The 19,479-nt window shown below is 43.0% G+C and overlaps 3 protein-coding genes across 4 annotated transcripts; 1 reads left to right on the top strand and 2 right to left on the bottom strand.

Annotated features, from left to right (window-relative positions):
- Nucleotides 1-159: 159 nt before the first annotated feature.
- On the bottom strand, nucleotides 160-6,345 carry slc25a24 (solute carrier family 25 member 24). Its single transcript, XM_067230607.1, has 10 exons — nucleotides 5,942-6,345; nucleotides 5,205-5,331; nucleotides 4,927-5,014; nucleotides 4,172-4,283; nucleotides 2,281-2,439; nucleotides 1,988-2,140; nucleotides 1,793-1,900; nucleotides 1,508-1,675; nucleotides 1,058-1,208; nucleotides 160-938 (listed from the first exon to the last, which is right to left on the bottom strand). The coding sequence occupies exons 1-10, from the start codon at nucleotides 6,119-6,121 to the stop codon at nucleotides 757-759; spliced, it is 1,428 nt and encodes a 475-aa protein (XP_067086708.1). The 5' UTR covers nucleotides 6,122-6,345; the 3' UTR covers nucleotides 160-756.
- An 833-nt stretch (nucleotides 6,346-7,178) lies between these two features.
- fam102bb (family with sequence similarity 102 member Bb) lies at nucleotides 7,179-16,418 on the top strand. 2 transcript variants are annotated; one of them, XM_067230798.1, is made up of 11 exons: nucleotides 7,179-7,581; nucleotides 9,135-9,255; nucleotides 9,588-9,617; nucleotides 9,720-9,836; nucleotides 9,960-10,006; nucleotides 10,788-10,882; nucleotides 11,773-11,871; nucleotides 13,069-13,315; nucleotides 13,592-13,728; nucleotides 14,153-14,222; nucleotides 14,341-16,418. In XM_067230798.1, the coding sequence occupies exons 1-11, from the start codon at nucleotides 7,436-7,438 to the stop codon at nucleotides 14,381-14,383; spliced, it is 1,152 nt and encodes a 383-aa protein (XP_067086899.1). In that variant the 5' UTR covers nucleotides 7,179-7,435; the 3' UTR covers nucleotides 14,384-16,418. The 2 variants fall into 2 exon arrangements, with proteins under 2 accessions (XP_067086899.1, XP_067086900.1); XM_067230799.1 differs by lacking the exon at nucleotides 11,773-11,871.
- A 180-nt stretch (nucleotides 16,419-16,598) lies between these two features.
- henmt1 (HEN methyltransferase 1) lies at nucleotides 16,599-18,499 on the bottom strand. The gene is made up of 7 exons (XM_067230781.1): nucleotides 18,416-18,499; nucleotides 18,090-18,202; nucleotides 17,853-17,987; nucleotides 17,583-17,765; nucleotides 17,311-17,479; nucleotides 16,993-17,185; nucleotides 16,599-16,887 (listed from the first exon to the last, which is right to left on the bottom strand). The coding sequence occupies exons 1-7, from the start codon at nucleotides 18,497-18,499 to the stop codon at nucleotides 16,613-16,615; spliced, it is 1,152 nt and encodes a 383-aa protein (XP_067086882.1). The 3' UTR covers nucleotides 16,599-16,612.
- Nucleotides 18,500-19,479: the final 980 nt, after the last annotated feature.

Here is a 19,479-nt window from a genome sequence, read left to right as displayed (position 1 = left end):
TGTTGACACTGACCGTTTTATAGAAAAGAACTGTAACTTCTTTCTGAATAATGTATGTTCCATAGTAACGTAGAACTTTTAACATAAATGAACTTACGCTATATGGCCAAAGGTGTGTGGACTGCTATAGCTGCAAATACGTTTCACACAGTTTTGTAATAAAATACTTTTATTGTAAACAGGAATATCTAATTCAACAAAACTTTGAAAAAAGGCAAGACTGTATGGGTGGAAGAGTTCATAGAGATCTGAACAAATTGTAAAAGGCACATCATTCTCATCAGCCACGTGCAAAATAAACCATATACTTTCACAACCACATCCTGTGAATATTAGAAGTATTTGAGTAAGTCAGCACCCTCATTTAGAAATCAAGAAGTCCTTCAAAGGACATCTTTTTTGGTGTTTACACATTGCATTTGTGCAGATTTCTATGTAAAACGATTCACCATTAACAACAGCCATATTTTACAACTAACTTGGTACACTAAAGGAAACTGACCACTCTGAAAGTCTTGGCCTTGAGAATAGACTATTTGGTTGTACTGAAAAACAGATTTGTTCCTTCAATAGTGTATCCTAGGCAACACTGTCGCACCTGGTTGTAGTCAAGACTTAGATTTCCGTATAGGTACAGTAAACATGTTTCAACCTCGCAAACAGTTCCTCCAAAAAAAAAAAGGGAATTAATCACTCAAAATAATTTGACTGCATCTTCGTGTTTACACACAAGGATATACACTATTTCTCTGTTCCTCACTTAGATATGCCGAGACCAGTCTTCATATACTCATACACCACGTAGCTGATGCTAACTGCTGGGATGACTTTCATGAAGTTGGGTAGGATTCCACTGTAGAGTCCAAAGAATCCCTCTTTCTCCACGATGGTCCTTACCAGGCGGTTCATGGACATCTGCTCCGAGCCCTCCATGGACGCTGGAAGATTGGAGAAAGTCTGAGTTAATTCCATAGGGTTGTCATACTTCACATCACCACATGATCACTTTAGTGTTGTTTTAGATTAGTGTTTTGAGTGATTTCTGACAAGGTTTTACCTTGTGCCTGCATCCTAGTTCGGATCAGAGCGAGAGGGTAGCTGGCCAGCTGTCCACAGGTGCTGGAGAGGGTCCCACAGCCCAGGAGAACCAGAATCCCAGGGTTGGCTGTGTCTTTGGCGTAACGGGACAACCAGGCATTTTTCAAGCTCTGAAGAGGCAGAAGGTCAGATGGCTGAGCCGTTAGGGAATCGGGCTACTAATCAGAAGGTTGCCGGTTCGATTCCCGGCCGTGAAAAATGACATTGTGTCCCTGGGCAAGGCACTTCACCCTACTTGCCTCGGGGTAATGTCCCTGTACTTACTTTAAGTTGCTCTGGATAAGAGCGTCTGCTAAATGACTGAATGTGAATGTAAGGTAGCAAGATTATACCTTCACATGCATTTAATCAATTAACTCAATGGTTTAAGGATAGCTAAGGTTGTAGTTAGATATGTTTGGACACACACCTCATACACAGCCAGATCTATCCCGGCATAGGGGATGATCCCCAGGATGTTGGGAATGTAGCCTTTGTAGAAAGCCTTAACGCCTTCCTTTTTCAGGATTTTCTTGGCACAGTCAAACATTCCGGAGTATTGTCCAGTCTTTCTCAGTGTGAGCCTTGTCTTCATCACCTGTTTAAAAATACATTTGAAACAATATCATAAGGGAAAGCACACACAGAGACACACATACAAACGCCTTGTATCCCCCACATCATTTTCTTCTCCTCTCCTCTTTCCCACATTCACCTCCATGGGGTATATGGCTGTCTGGGCAGTAGCCCCGGCCAGTGATCCCGCCATGAACCTCTCATGGGTCTGGATCTTTCCTCCGTCCGAGGAGAGCAACTTCTTGTACTGTCGGGGTGTACAAGGAAACAGGAATGAATATAACGCTATCAAATTGAAACCAAGTATTAAAAGAGTAGTTGTTTCTTTCTTTACCTGCTCATAGGCCATAAACTTAATGGCTGTCTCAGGTGCAATTTTCAGGACATTGACACCGTTACCCCTCCACATGGAGGCGATCCCCCCTTCTTTAATCATCTGTTTGAATCCTCCCACCAGGCTGATCTTGTTGGATTTCGAAGAATGCACCTGTAAATACAAACACCAGCTCAAAACTCATGAGAAGTTTAATCAGTACCATACAATTCCAATTCAATACTACTGTCCTTATACCGTCTGATTTCTCAAACTGATAAATAATCATTCCATACTCCATGAGGACTGCATACCTGCATGAACACCTTCATCCTGTCCAGGGGAGCGGTCCCTGTGCGAGACACCGCCCCTGCCATGGCGCCTGCAGCAAGCTGTTTGTACCACACACCTGTGGTTTTCTCTTCCTCAGTGAACTCATCGGGGATGGTAAGGCTGTCTCCTATGTCCAGCACCTACACAGAGCACAAGTTACTGTTACTGACCATGCATACACGTGCACGTAATGTACGAATGGACCTCTAGTAATTTGTTTGCACTTGCACAATATATGCGCCTGAGTTTAGCAGGCGTTATACGGTTGTAAGGGATGTGTAAAAGCGCACCTGTTCATTCCCCGCGAATACTAGCATTCTGTGCCTGATTTAAAAGCGGGAGACAGACAAATAGAAAACGATACACTTGTCTTCCTCAATGGAAATGTATAGTCCATCCATGCGAAGCGATGCTGTAACACTTGTTCTGCCTACTTCAAATGAATCTATTGAGCTCTTGGATGTCAGTTGGCGCTAATCGCGCGAGTATGTTTTTTGCCAAATCTTTGGCACATTCAATGTTTTGGGCATAAATACATTTGTGAGACCTATACAAGTACACAACCATGTTAACTACGTTAGTATGCTATGGTAAAATACGCGTTTTACTCATCACATCGACCTTGAGCCTATACTAAGCCGAACATAACCTCGCACAATCTCGAGTTTGAAACAATGTTCTTGAAAGTATACCGGAGGAATCCCAGCGCTGCATAATTCATTTGCAAAACTTTTAGTTTTACATAGTTGGACAAAACATAATGAAACCAAAAGATAATTGCAATGGCCTTTATGAATTGTAAACAACGTGAACAGATGCCAATGACCTTATATCAAACGACACAAATGTATAGGATATATTACAGCTGTCATAAAACTGTCAACCTATTTAATGCAGTTTTCAGATTGACAGTAAATTACATCTGTACACTCTAGCCTTATGACGCTTCAGTCTTGAAACCATTCAACAACATACACCTGCGCCAGTAAACCTACCACTTCCACCTCCACCTCATGAACTGTCCCATCCTCTTCAAAATCGATTAAGAACCAATCTCCCTGCAGCAATGCCATGGCAACCCAGCTTGGATACCAGCAGGCTTACAGGTCAGCAGCCACAGCTCAGTTGTACTGGGCAGCGGCTTGCCAACCCGATGTTACACACTGGAAATATTCAGACACCTTCCTGTTCTGCTCAGACCTCCTCTCTTACTCTCTCCCACTCGTTCCCAAGCCATGTACACGCTAATCTCCTTGTGGGACAGTCTTAATTTAGCTGATCTTGGCCTCGCTTAACCACAGCGGAGTTACTTGACCTTTCGTGGGTCAAAGGTCAGCTGCTGTAGCCGTCTGAGGTCGCTTGGTGTCTGGCGATGACGCTGTCTTGAACTCAACATGTACTGTTCAGAAACTTAAAACTTTATGAAGTCAGTTATTGTATACCTGGGCATTTAAGTCGAACACTGAGTTTGCATTGCGTCATGAAATTCCAAACACCAAACTGGCCTTTCTACAGTACTAGCCAGGGAGCCAATCCTCTTCTCATGTCCGTCCAAATGTCCATCCAATCACAAGCCTGACAACAGAAGCCTAAGCCTCTTATCATTTCTCCTATCGCTCGTCCTCTCTCTCTCCACTGATTACTACAGTCACGACTGAGTGATCCGACTGACGCACAGGTACCTTATTACACAAGTCCTGGGACAGATTCAGAACCAGCAGGGAACACTCATTCACAAAGTCCCCCCCCCCCCCCCACGCCCCTTGTTCAATCTGACAGACAGGCAGGAACGCACCAGTTACTGTCGATGTGACCAAGGCAATGTTACCTTTTGGTCACACTCTCTCTTTTCTCTCTCTTTCTCTCTCTCACCGTGGAGTGTTTCCAGTAGCGGATAATCTCCTGTAGGCTAGTAGCTGGGTTGAAGAGGAAATGTTCCTTCCATTCATTCCAGTCCACAGACATGGTCCCATCCACATCAATACTGCAGGATGGAGTGCAGGATGGAGTGCAGGGAGAGAAAGCACAGGTCACAATGGGGAATACTGCTAATGGAATGTAGATCATTAGCTTTCGATAACCATTCTAAGGAGATGTCTAAAGATGTAGGGTTCTTCGTAAAGTAACAGATACTATCAATTAGTATTCATAACTGAACCACCTTTAAGGGAAAGCATATGTATCAGAACTGCTTTATTCATGCAAACGATAATGTTCTGCATTGACCACCATTGCCGAGCATAAACATGCTTTAACACTAACAGTCAATACATCCAGTTGTTTGGACTCCCTCCTGTTTGTTATGACTGGGGATGTTATCAGTAATGCTCCTCCTGGCTTTAATCTGTTGCATTGCAGTGCTGTTATCAACCCTACAGCAGCACAGTGAGTTATGTGTACACATACAGTACTGTGGCCCCCACCCAGTTCTTCACTTCCAAACATGATAGCTAAGATGCTAAGCACTTGAGGCTAATATGAATATTCATTCGGCTCCAGTTTGCACATTGCCATGCAGTCTATAGTCAAATCTATATTTAATTGCCAATGCTTGATTTACATAAAGAAAAATAGATTCATAATATAAGCATCAACATAAGGCATTTGACTGTGAATGTAATGCTTACCTCTGAAGGATCTTCTCTGCATCTTCTTTGCTTACAACCATACCCAGATCTGCAAGGGACTGCTTAATCTCCATAAGGTCAATGCGTCCTGTTGTAAATATAGGCTACTATGAGCATGTCGAAAGATTCATTCATCAATATTTATAGTAAACATAATTAATGTGGAATAATCAGATGTAACATATTTTAAATCGACATAATGTACTTAAGCTCTAATATAAATAATTTGACAAAATACATCATGAAGAAATCATAATTATGAGCTAAAGATAGTGTACCATCGTTATTTTTATCCAAGCTCTTGAATGTCAGCTTAAGTTTCCTCTCGTGTTCCTTCAGATACTTGGAAAACTCATTGAAATCAAGACCCTCATCCTTATCTTGATCTCCGGAGGAAACGATTTTCTAAGATACAAAATATCACAGAAATACAATCCATTAAGGAACACACAATAGCAGAACTTCTGCATATAGTGCTATGGAACAGAAAGGGCTGACAGCTGCTCGAGGCGGGATGTTGCATATCAACTCTGTCGATCCATCTAATATGGGCCAATATGTCAAGGGTTTACAGAAACATTTGCAGAAAAGGCATTGTATTGTGTCAAGAAATAGAGCTGTACAACGTCCCACTCTCTCATTAGGCTATTAATTCCAATCTGCAAAGTCATAAATATCTTTCAACAGTCTTTGACCTTAAAAAGGTGATACGGATGAGAGCAAGGAATGTAGGGTTATCTGAACTGTAGAGGTGTGCCTTGTCCTTAAGGCGCACCTCAACAGGAACACTGCCTCTAAAGCACATTCTCCACAAAACCCATTATTTTACATTTAAAATTCTCCTATATTCACTGTCATGGAAATAAATGAGGAAGTATATTGAGGGAACCATAAGCCTATATAATATATCGTTTTCTTACGTAGAAAGACAGAAGGCTATTAATATCTGGATAAAGCATTAAAGTAAGTTACTGTGAATGCAAGCGTGACATTGTCGATGTGTCAAGAGCATTACCTGCGCGGCCCCTTTCCCAAAAGCGATGCCCATTGCGGCGAGGCCCTCTTTGAGTTCTGAAACGTCAACCTTTCCATCTTTATTCGCGTCCAGCTTGTCAAACAACTCTTCGTATGATTTTGTTGCGTTACCATCGCAATTTGAATCCGTGAACACCAGTTTTCTTACAAGATGGTACATATTTGCCAATTTAGATTAGGCTGCGAGGCTGACCACAGTCTGGAAAAAAAGTAAACCAGGAAGAAAACTGGAAGAGTTGTCAACTTCAGTTGTACTGCTAGCTATCCACAATTCTCCTCAGGACTTCCGCGGTTAGTTGCTAAGGAAAGCCATATAATATCTCTGTAGTTACTATCTGTAACGTTAAACACTAGGTTACACGAGGTAAGATTATGTTGGCAAAATCTCTGGTAGGATAAAAATGGGTGGTGCTAATGTATTTTGCGTCCCTCTCTCATTTTATTTCTGGACACACCCTGAAAAACTAACAACTTCTCCTCCTTCTGCCATTCTGTCTGTATCCTATAATTATGTGTAGATTATGTGCCACATAGATAGTGGCATACTTTTAGAAAAATGTGAACCGCACACACAAATTCAATAATGACATATATTTTTTTATTAAGCTTTTGCATCTCTCTCTCTCTCTCTCTCTCTCTCTCTCTCTCTCTCTCTCTCTCTCTCTCTCTCTCTCTCTCTCTCTCTCTCTCTCTCTCTATAAATATGTAGATCCATGGTGAGTCATGCTCATGGACTCTTGACAGCTGCCTGGTTGCCTGCCTGTAGCTTTCTATTCTTTTTCATCAGACTGGGATCTATAACGAGCAATACCAGTCGGTATCACGTTACAAGTGGGACTGTAGCCTAATCTATTTCATGTGTTTGTATTTAAATGAAACCGAAAATGAGCGTTAACAATTTAAATGTGTAGTACTACATTTTGCCACACGATGGAGACTAAATTCGTTACTTGTCTATGAAGCGCACACCAACACACAATAAGCTATTATGTGATCCATTAAATCTTTATTTTTTTATGATATACATTTTACATTTGATATAGCAACATCTTGAGTTTATTGCATTTGAGTTGGTTCTGTTCTTAGTCATTGGGGCCACATCCTGCACATATCACATTTCAATCCTTAAAATTGTTGTGAAGTCTGACCGTCTTTCTTCTTTCAAGCCATCCTTTCTTCTGCCCCTCCTACATCGGCATCTGATCTGATGATATAGTCTTGCTTGCTAGGTCAGGATTTATAGCAGTAGATGCAGAAACAAGACCCGCCAGGATTTTTGGATCACGAACTCCCCTCGCATTCACTCACTGTCATTCATTCTGTCATTTTCAGCTAGTTTCGACTTCGAGCCTCGGAACGCTATGTAACAACACAAGGCAAGCAGCTACGCTAACGCTAGCCACTGTAACGGTGGTGTTTGGACGCTACAGAAAGGACCAAATACTCTTTCACACCTCAACAAAATACACAGTTTATGGATTTCATGATGATGAAGAAAAAGAAGTTTAAGTTTAAGGTGGATTTCGAGCTGGACGAGCTCTCATCAGTTCCCTTTGTCAATGGTGTCCTTTTTTGTAAAGTCAGATTGCTTGACGGCGGTTTCTCAGAGGAGTCATCGAGGTGAGTTCTGCTTTGTGTCGATTACTATAAGACTAACCTGTCTAACCTACGTTCAGTTGCAAGCTAGTTTGTTTACCAGCTTGCTACATATGCCACTACCTACAGATGTCCATTTAGCAATTTGGTTGTGGACTAGTTTGCTAGGTGGATACAAATGTAAAATCATGGTAAAGCTAGCTATAGCTACCTAGCTAACGTTAGCTAGTGAACTAGTTGAGCTAGACTAGCTATCCAATTGAAAACATGTCCAAGAAACCTAGATTATGCCGCCTGTTTTTAATTGGTACTTTTCACTCTGAATAGTATTGTAATGCCATAATTTTGTGACCACAGCTGTGGATATTTAGAGCATGCATGTGATTAATGTTTGGTTTTACCAGAATGTGTGTGGCTTCAAGGATTTGACATAAGAATGTGAATGAGATAGATTGAGGCAATTATTTTAGAATAACGAGTCATTTGAGAGAACAGCATTGATATCGTAAAGAGAAGGTTAGAATATCCTTCCTCCAATGATTCATAAAAAAAAATAATCTCAAAACAGTTGACAGTTATAGTCTACCAGATTATGGTGTACCCCTCCATGACTCGGTAAGAATCGTGTTTTTATAATTAGCGGTATGAGCAGAACTTGATTAGCGTCTTGGAAAAAGAAGCAATCCTTAGCCTCCCTCTTTAGAATACAATATCTTATTTTGTTCTTTCGCTTTCCCCCCGTGCATTCCATCTGTGTGTGACAGTTTCTACACTTTCTGCCAGAGAATACGCCTAGTTTTATTATGTCTCCATAGTAACTCAAATGTGCACAGTCACATAAATTATGTAAAGCGCTATGTCTATGTAAGTAGACAGTAAAAAAAAAAAAAAAAAAAACTTTGGGGAAAAACGTTTGTAAAGGTTTGAAAAATGTTTTGAAAAAAAAAACAAATTGTCGAAAGGTAAAAATATTTTCATGGTGGGTAACGCAATTCTTGGTGTGGCTGTAGCCCAACCAAGCCGTACCAAAGAACTTATCTTTGGCCATACCCTGCCGCCGCCCATGTGTGTGTAGTAGGTCTATGTCTTGCGCATCGTCAAACTTGACATTACTCTATTGAAAGTCGTTGAACGGCCGATAACGGGACTCACATGGCTAATGTAACTGACAAAAATTGGAATGCCAAATCTAAATGGCTGGTAATAACCTTATTGTGTGTTATGAGAACAGCCTTTTCCATAGGAATTGGATGTTTGTCATCAGAATGGTCTTCCAAATAGGCCAACAAATAGGGCAGTGACTCAATCATTGACCTCTTGAATGGCTCTTAGTTAAACCGGTTTAAACACTCCTGTTTCCAGTAGTATGTAGGGAGGAGAGAATATCCACAGTCAATAACCTATTACGTTTTTCACATTACAAATTCACCAAACTCTCCATATTGACTGACTGTCGACCTAATGCACTTAGTTAACATCCATTTGCTTTGCAATAATACATTGGAAGTTCTACACACACGTGACATTGCATTTAGCATTTAGTGACTGTCAGTGTGTGTGTGTGTGTTTCTTTGCAGGGAAACTGTGCAGGCTAACTGTGTCCGCTGGAAGAAGAAGTTCTCGTTCCCTTGTAAGATGAGTGCCAGCGCTGGGACGGGGGTTCTGGACCCGTGTGTGTGTCGGGTGTCTGTCAGGAAGGTATGGAACATTTACATTTAGTCATTTAGCAGACGCTCTTATCCAGAGCGACTTACAGTAAGTACAGGGACATTCCCCCCAAGGCAAGTAGGGTGAAGTGCCTTGCCCAAGGACACGTCATTCTGCACGGCCGGGAATCGAATCTGCAACCTTCTGATTATTAGCCTGACTCCCTAACCGCTCAGCCATCTGACCCCCCCCCCCCCCCCCCCCCCCCCTAATATATCTTCAAAATCGATTTTTCCTATTCTCCAATTTGTCCTATTCATCATAGGAACATTTTACTTCATTGTCTTTCTTTCACTGCTTGTAATGTTTGTCTTTTTATGTAGGAACTCAAAGGTGGGAAGACCTATGCTAAGGTAAATGACAGAAGTGTTTCCTCTCTGGAGTCTCAAGATTCGGCAGGGTCGTGGATACAGAAGCAGCAAAAGAACTACAAGTAAACCTCTCTCTTTCCTCAGCTCGGCTTTGCGGACCTAAATCTGTCAGAGTTCGCCGGCTCGGGGAACACAACTCGCAGATGTCTGCTGGAGGGCTACGATACCAAGAACACACGACAGGATAATTCCATCCTCAAGGTAGAGATGCAGCTGCTGTTTCATCTTTCCAAGCTGCCTCTGTTTACCAAAATAGCTGGAACTAGCCTACATATAAGGGGGGGGGGGGGGAACTAATCTCTAACCGCTTTGATCCCTTTTCAGGTTATCATCAGTACACAGCTTATGTCTGGGGACCCCTGTTTTAAAACGTGAGTGTTGCCGTCAATATTTCTGTCCGATCGCCATGGCCTGATGTTAGGTATGATTGTGTCTGTTGAGTAAAAGGTTTGTATTGTATAATCGGCACCAAAGTCCTGTCAGATATGACCTCTACCACTTCATAGTGAAAACATTCATATTATCGTCGTATTTGCAGTCAAGTCGAGCTTTGCCCACCCACGGAACCTGCAGTGAGGCTGCATCTCTGGTCTGATCTGTTGACTAATTGGCCACAGTTTTTTGCGCGGGTTAGAGTGAGAGTCAATTATTGCTTTTCCTGCGTAATACGATGTGCCTTTTCAGAAACCCAAATCACCTGAATATATTCACATGCCTTTCCTGATGAGGTTGAAGTTCTGCACGTACTTTGCACGAGAGGATATCAGAAGCTTTTCAGCGAGCATTATACTTGTTTTTATGATGGATAATCAAATTAAGGATCGGTTGTGACGGAGTAGGGTTTCAGCTTTCATCCTTGATTCGGACCAAAGGTCCACATTTGTGTGGGAGCGATTGCGAGCTTGTGTGCATTGTATTAAACAGCTGTGTGGACGAGGGTGTGGTGTTGATGCTGTCATTGTTGGCTACACACTATGGAGTTTAGCGCTAAAGCTGTACGATCTTTAGACGTCTTCACGGAGGCACGGGTACAGTTTCAGATGCTCCGTTTATTCTTTCCAGAGTAGGATTTGAGAAAAATAGATAAAAAGAAATAATATCCGTAATTTGTGATGTTGTTGAAGTGTTATGGGTGTGTTGGTGTGTCCACAGGCCCCCTTCCACAGCCACGGTTATAGGCGTACAGGGAGATGCAGAGAGACTGCTGGAGGAGAGGAAGGGAGGGGACACGCAGAAAGCCTTCCTGGGTAAGACTAACTCCTGCCCCAAAAATTGTGACTAAGTAAGGTCTACTTTCTTGCCAATGTGGGAGGGAATGAAGGGCTTTTTATATATAATCTATCATGAATTTGTTTATTTTTTACATAAAGAATTTAAGCACTTGGCACTAAATCTGTGCAGTTTACCCTCTGACTAATCAACTGAGGATGAACCTGCATGTATTTGTGGCAGTTGCTTTGCTTAATTATTGATGTTCTTTTTAATCTCGCTTTTCCTTCATTTGATACATTTTCGGTTTATCTCTTCTTTATCTCTAATCCTTTTTGATGTGCAGGTTGGCTGTCTGTACCAGCAATGGTCCTTAATTTCAAGTGTGTGCGAGTGTGAGAGAGAGTTCAACCTCTTCCTCTGTGATTTAGGTGTTTATCTGTGCACGTGTCACTTCCAACATGTGTATAAAAGGAAAGCTTTTTTTTCTACCCTCTCTGTCTATGAAATGCTCTTTGCTCTTTATCCCACGAGGCTTTAGAAAGCACCGTCGTGCTCTTTCATGTATAATTTAGTCTGGCTGTTTGCTTCTCTCCAATCTGCTTTGGAAGCTGAGGGGAGGAGGGGGGGGGTCACATGGTTAAAAATAGATCGTTTGTGTGTGCCCTCTCGGAGTGACATGGATTCAATAACATTCCTGTACCTGGGGAATCAGTGTTATTCCAGGATGAAGCAGCATCAATTATTTAGGCCTCCATGTAATTATATTAATCACTGTCCCGTGTGGAGAGATTACAGGTTTTCACTTCAGTCGCCTTAGTGTGTTCACAGTAGCCTCCGACAACCTCCCCCCTTCCTCTCTGAATACTGGAACGGCAACATTCCCCACCCACTCACCCCCCCCTCCCTCTGTCCTGTTCTGTCCCAGAGAGTCGAGAAGGGAGATGCGCGTCTCTTCCAGATGAGCTTGTGGGCTGTGGCCACTCGCGAACTTCCAGCTACGCTAGTCAGCAGTCTAAAGTTTCAGGTAGGCTCTCTCCCCCCCCACCCCTCCCACCGTGCTTTTCAACACAGCCACGCCAACGCCCCTCGCCTCGTTTTCTCAGCTCGACTTGTTGCATTCTCAAACCATTCGGCCATTTAGGCTCTTTCACTCATCGCCAGCAGTTCTCACATCTTCACTTTTTCATCCTCTCTCCTTAATCCCCCTTTTTTTAAATTGTTTTTATTCCATTGTTGAAGAGGAAGAGAGGGTTTCTCACATGAACCACTTTGGTTGCTAGGTGTCGTCGTGCCCACTGACCTCACGCAATCCTAACCTAGTTGATAGTTTAATCTCGGTTTTTTAATTGGGGAGTGGGGTCTTTAGCAGCCATATCCCATGACCAGCCTGGCTTGCTCGCTGTCTGTCCGGCCAGTTACTTGATACATATCACATTATCTCCAGCCAAACAGCCACCTCGAAATGGGGTGTTGTAAAGCCATTCGCTATTCCACTACCTACTGTACTCTCTTATCTGCTTATTACACAGACAAAGCCATCCAAGCACCTGACCTGTGGTCCCCTTACAGTCTTATCATACGCCAAGGGCCAGCGCTCTGTAGGAAGGACAAGAGATTCACCCTGACGACCCCCCCCCCCCCCCCTCCCCCCCCATGACCAACTCACATTTATTTTTCTACCATAACTAAAGAGGTAGACTCAGAGTCTGTAAATAGTGGCGTACAGATTCCAAGATGTTTTCGTAGTTTGGCTGAGTAGGTTCCCTCCCAGAACCTTTTCCTACATCCCTGCCCGGCTTGTGTGTGGTGACGGCTGGATCACGAGAGCCTGTTGTGGTTCTGTGAGGGAGCCCTGTTCTCTGTTCCTCCTGGTACATCCACATACTGCGTCTTTGTAACAGTTTGCTGCAATACTAATGGCTAACATGCGAGAGTGTGTGGGCGCTGGCTTCCCCTAAGCTGCTAAAACATTGATCACGCTGCAAAGCTTAAATCTGCTCGCCTGCGAAGCGTCACTTTTCCTTCCTCTCCTTCTCCAGAACTAAACTCCTACTCCATTTTGTAAAGATGACTAGCAATAATCAGCAGATGACAGTACTTTGCGATGTCATTGCTTAGACGTTTGGTTGTGGTAGAAGATGTAGAATTCCGTGCTTTTCCTACTAATCTAAGAGCGTGTGTTCGGCTATCCGGTTGTTCTCCCCCTCCTCTCTCTCCCCAGGCTACAGTACGGGGCATTCTCGCTCGTCCAGCCTGTCAGAATGCAGCCATCGCAGGAACACCTCTGTGGGAAGCGCCTCCACGGGCATCGGCAGTATCCCCGAGCCCAGCGAGGAGAGGGAGGCTCAGGCAGGGCCTCCCACGGCCGGGGCCTCGGCCTGCAGCGCGGTCCCCGAACACCCCGCCGCCGCGCCCAGCGCCCCGGGCACCCCGGTCAGGAGCGCCTCATCCTGCGAACGCCTCAACAGGTGAGACACCTGAAGGCCTCACTGAGACACCTGAAGGCCTCACTGAGACACCTGAAGGCCTCACTGAGACACCCGAAGGCCTCACAGCAGGACCTCAGCCTCAGCATCTACTTACGGAATGAAGTGGTTTTATAAAATAAATAAAAATACGAGTGTTTTTGATACGAACAAACGGCCAACCTCTGTGTGGGGGGTGATGCAGTGGTTGGGGCTGTAATATCTGACCTTTCTTTCTTGCTTTCAAATACAATTTGTCTGTGTTCCCACCCCCACCAGACACCCAGTGAAGCAGGACTCTATGGAGTCTCAGCTGATGAGGGTGGATGCCACACGGGTGGATGCTGATGATGTGGTGGAGAAGATCCTCCAGAGCCAAGACTTCACCCCCAGCCTGCTGGACTCCAGCGCTGAAGGTAACCATGGACACCGGCCCCTCTCGTTTCACGTGCCTTGAAGCGGAAGGCTCTCGTGAACGCATTAATGAGTGACTGCATTAATATGGATTGGAAAGGATTGGTCGAAAATGGATGGGTAGATTTCATGAAGTTGCCTGGAGAGTGGACCAGGGCTCGGTTAATGAAACGGTTAAGTGTGTGTGATGCTAGGAGAAAGAGAGCTGGGCACCATGTCAGCATTGTAATGAATATCTCTGTTGTAAAGCTCGCATCCTCTGCTGGTTCAAGGTTTTGTCCTTCTGCACCAAAATTCTCCAGTCAATACAGGCATATTTTTAGATCGCCTAGCAACCGGCCCTCTCCTGGAATAAAACGTGCAGACGGGGCGGTGTCACATTAAACTCAAGTGTGTCTGTGCTGTGTGTGTGTGTGTGTGTTCCAGAGGAAGGCCTGCGGTTGTTTGTGGGCCCAGGAGGAAGCACTGCCCTTGGAAGCCATCACTTGCCCACCAGGTCAGTGAGGGGAGAACCCTTCCTCCCATCTCTTTGTGACGTTCTGAGAATCCTCCTCCTGCAGAACGGATGGATTGGAACCTGGCGCTTTCTCACGCTCCTTCCGGTGTCTCTCTAGGGTTGGCGCCGGAGCGTACGAGCAGGTGGTGATGAAGCGCTAGGCCTTCTGCCCGGAAGCTTCCGGAGATGTGCGACGCAGCGGAGGTCTAGAACCACAGTGGCAGGGGAGGTTGGCGAATGGATCCTGCGTTGAGGTTTCATCTCTTCCAGCAGCGCAGGAGTCCAGACCTGGTCCAGGGACAACAGGCTCAGCAGCAGGGCCCTTGTGTGTTTCAGACATGGTTGTCCTCTTGTTAGATTAGCCTTGTCTTCTTGTTACCAGGGAGACTATACTTATTGACATCATCTTCAAAAGGGACTTGAATGGAAACCTGGAGTTCGATTTAGATGGCCACAATGGACCTGTCTGTTGAATGTCTGCAGATGTAGGAGAATGGGATTCATTGTATTTGTAATAATTAAGCCTTTCCTGATAAGGAAACCGCCATGCTTTTTGAAATACATTCCCTAGTTTCTAGTCTATTGTTCAGTGATGTTTCAATCCTATTTTGGGTTGCCTTTTAACTTTTTTGATTTTTATAAGCTGCTAACAGCTGTTGTATTTGATCTGTCAAGTCCAACTCTGTTGTTGTTTTTGAGTGAAGACGACACTTTGCTACCCCGACACAGACCTATCAGACTCGGGGTGACGGTTTGTGTGCATGCCTGTGTGTGCGTGAGTCTATGCCCATCTGAGTCATTGTCTCTGTTGTAGGTGGCATAACCACTATGTCTTTTCCAGTAGAACACTTAAGCCTGTCTTGGGATTGGTAGTGAGTCGGCAGATTCTGAAGGCAACCCTGTTCTGCTGAGGTGTTGCTGGAGAAGGGTATCATTACAGGCAAGACTCCAATCCTTAGCAGAATCAAACTGTTCTTTCATATATATAGATATATATATATATATAGATATTATTTTATTTTGGCCTGATGAAAGGAGGTACAGAATGGTTAGGTTTAAGTTTACCTACTCCTGGAAGTATATTTGGTACTAAGATCCAAGATGTTATTTTTGCAAGTTCAGTTCTTCTAGTCAAACTGAGTTATACGTTTTATATTAACATTGTCAAGGGCAAGTTGTCAATACATCCACTGCCAGTGGGATTTGTCACCTGCAGTGTCCAAAGAAATGCTGCGGTCCATCTAAGTTAATGCAGCAGCATATCAACTTCGAAATATTTAGTAGGCTATTTTCTGAAAAACTGGGTCTTGCATTACTAGACTAACTTTGGAGAAAACCACTACCTGGTTTCATGAACACATACCTGGTTCATCTCAGTAAGTGGCTGGGTGTAAGTGAACATAATAATTCATATTCATAAGATTAAGGTACAAGTAAATACTGTATATGTACTAATGAGTATGTGATCATCTCTGTGTCTGTTGGAAACCATACCAGAAGTAACTCTGTACTTACCTCTGTTATACTGTAATTGTATACGCTGATTTCTGCACAAATGTCATCAATGTATGGTATTATTACTGTGAAATAATCTGTTTTGCTTTGTGTACATTTCTATGTTTGCATGGTTTTGATGTCATTTCAGTGAATTGAAGAGCATCGATTCTATATTGCCATAACTGGGGGATCTCTACAGTGCTTTGTAAATTGTTTTAGTAAAAGCACAACTGTTCCAGTGCAATTCCTTCTACTGTGTTGCCATTTAAGCGATGTAAAAGATGGAATTCATTTCATGCAAGATTAATTTACCCAAAATGTAAGAGAACGGTCAATCAAAACATTCATGCCATGCTACTCTGTATAATACAGTATATCATTTGCTGCCAAATGTCACTCCGAACTCCCTTAACTGTGGCTCAGCCGTCATTGCTTTTCTTCAGAGCAAAAAAAACACTTATGCACTTGTGCAAGACAGGTTTTTGTTTCCAGTTAACATGTTGTTACAAACATGGCCGCCTTCTCTTCTGTGAAGCTGTGTGAGGATCTGTACCATGTGATCTTGTGTCATGTGACGTGTGACTGACAGTGATGTGCCCCAGTAGAAGACATCTCGTTGACCCATGTTTGCTTCCTTACCGAGTACTGTATGCTTTGTGTGCCATGCACTGTTGAATAAAACGTTCAATTCACAAGGTTCCTTACGTCTGAATTTTTATTATTCAGAGCATTCACGAAACGTATGAACCACACTGTACACACAAACCTGTGTACGTTTTTGAGTTATATCTCTTAAAAAAGGTTAAGGTTTACAATATCAAATTAGATTGATTCAAGGGGACTCTTTATGAACACTTAAACTAAACATCCTCAGGAAAGCTACAAAGGTCAAATTATGCACCCCAATCCTCCTCCACAGTGCAAACCACAGACTGTCTGATGTCTGTACATTCTGGGGCATCAGAATAGTCCAAATCTTGATGATCCTCATCCTCGGCCTCTGCCAGCACCACAGCCAAACCATCTTCAGTCATGCTGACTCGGCTGTCATTCAGCAAGATCTGTTTCAGGAAGGAGATGTTTCCGCTCAGAGATTCGACCCTGGGGCAGGACCATAGCCTGGCCACGGGAACACACACCGATCGGCCTGATCGGTACAGTCTCTCTCCTTCTGTCAGATCATCATCTTCCATTTCCTCATTCTCTTCTCTTCTCCTCCAATCCGCTGGCTGTCTTTCCACATCCTGTTCTTTCCCTTCCATTTGACTCAAACTCTCTGCAAGACGCCCCTCCATATCCTCCTCCTCTTCTTCTGTGTTTTGGTCTGAATAGGTGTCTTCCTCTCTCTCAGCTGTCTCCTCCAGCCATCTTCTTTTCAGGTTTTCAGACCAATACAGGACTTCATTGACCAGAATCCTTTGCAGGACATTGTTATCACACAGACTGGGGTACTTGACGCTGTACAGCTGGATAACGACAAACACAGACATGGGTATTGGGAGTGACAGCAGGAAAGGGAGATGACTTATTTTCTCGATTGATTTCAGGCAATACTGTAAATCACCAGGGAACTTGGAAGGGCTACACTGACCAGTTTGTATAACAAGGGCCCCTCTGGTTCATGACTCTGAGAGACGGGGCTGATTCTCCAGAACACTCCGATCTGAGAGCAGAATCCAACAGTCTGGTCCTGGCCTGGTGCCTCTCCTACACCTGTGAACTCCACCTCATAGCCAAACTCCCTTCCCACCTGTAGAGCCCTAAAACGAAAGATGACGTAACTCAATACAAGCTTTGCCTTGACTTATTTTTTTAAGGGGGGGATCATACAGTATCATCTTGATCATATTTATGTAAACGTACCATCTTTGAAATTCAGCTCGTGTCCACTCAAACTTGTGGTCGTAGTGTCTGAATCCCGTCAGCCCTGGTAGCAGGGGGTTGAACTCGGCATTTGGGGTGCTGATAATGACTGCAGCTGGGACCATGAAGCCAAACACCACCTCAGAGAACCTGTCCAGATCTCCAAGCTGCAAATGCTCAATGCTTTGAGATGAGAGACTCGATCAATTAACTATTATTAATAGGCCTACATAACGGACAATCATTTATGATGATGTCACGGCCACTTACAGTTCGATACTTGTCACAAGATCGAATCCTTTGATTCGATGATCCTTTTCGGTGACTGAGCCTTGGTACAGTTCAATGGTCAACGGATGATCACCTGGCTGAAGGTAGTCAGTAGGAATCGGTGCCAAGGCATACCTTACCGTGATTTAAACAAACAAAGTCAGTCCCCAACACTATCAAGAGGCATGCGCATACACACATCTAAATTCATTCTTACGTAGAGCTTTGAAAACAAACATTTTTTCCCTGATTACTGCGCTGTCGATGTCCACCCCTGCCAGAAGCTCAATCTCACGGTGGAACTTCACCTTCCTGAGAAGTGCGCAGTCATTGCATCCCAAATCTACCATCTATGAAGGACCACAAAACGGTCAGAAGCAAGCAAATCGACAAACGAGAATATTAGCAACCAATGCTAACATTAGTAATTTGGAAGGAAAAGAGCGAATGTTTATCGGGAATTGTTGTTAGCTAGCTTGTTGGAATAATTAGCTATTGCGAGTGCCAATTTACAGACTCATTTGTACCTTTTCACCTAGCTAAATGACTTAGAAGTTGTCTACCTTTTTGGGTTTGTTCCTCTTTATAAATTCAATGACAAACTGATATCTCTGCAAGTAAAGTGGAGGATTAAAGAAATTTGTCATGTTGACACGGCCTACTAGTTCAATGGTGGGTTCCAAACGTGCAATGACAATCTATCTATCATGCGTTCGTTGCAGGTGCTCATTGCCTGGTCTGGTAGTCGATTCACTATGACCACGCCAAAACTGTGAACTATAAAAACTTTAGATCTCTATCCGGTAAAAAGAGCGCTTATTAAAACCTCCGAAAAATTACAAGCATCAAATTCCGACTAAGGTGTTATTTAATTCGTCCCTCTAACAATCCCAGTCAACGCAGAAATAGTATCGATACAAATTGGGGGTTTCTTCTTTAAAATAAAACATGTCAAAATGTAATGAACTGCTGAGAGAAAAATTATCCAGAACAGGTGGATTATTACCTAAAGCTCTTCATGGAGAAATAACTTTTTTTTATGTTTCACAGATTTTTATTCCTTCCATTTTTGGGCTCAATAAAAAAGAGCTTTTGTAAAGTGTTCACAAAACGAGACAGAACATATAGTACATCAGATAGAAAATATACTGTATGGTTAAAAAAAATATTGCTTGATAAATTACCATTTATTTTCTCTAGATCTAATATTTTGTGTACATAATTTGATTTAAATCAGCAGAAGAATCTAAAATGTGTATATTGGTAACAGAAATAATCTTGTTGTTGCCCATCTCAAAAATATTACCATTTATGATAAATAGCCTACAGAACAATTGTAGCAATACTTTTGGAAAGAACTACACATTAATATGATACATGCTGCTATCTTACCAACCACAATGAAGGAAATTAAATCTAATTCTAGCAGTGAGTCAAAGATTGTTTAGGTTAATCAGTAGATACTCATCTGGTTAAATCAAACATATTTCAGATGAATGCAATATCCTAAACGTTACATGATGGCTTTCAACAGAATTAAAACATGGTTTCTGTGAAATAATCTATAGCAAAAAATATAATGTTGTTATGATTTTATTTACGCTTTTATATCAAATCAGTGACTCGT

This window comes from Osmerus mordax, chromosome 27 (assembly GCF_038355195.1).
Source record: "Osmerus mordax isolate fOsmMor3 chromosome 27, fOsmMor3.pri, whole genome shotgun sequence".
Lineage (NCBI taxonomy): Eukaryota > Metazoa > Chordata > Actinopteri > Osmeriformes > Osmeridae > Osmerus > Osmerus mordax.
This window is presented reverse-complemented; position numbering and strand designations above follow the sequence as displayed.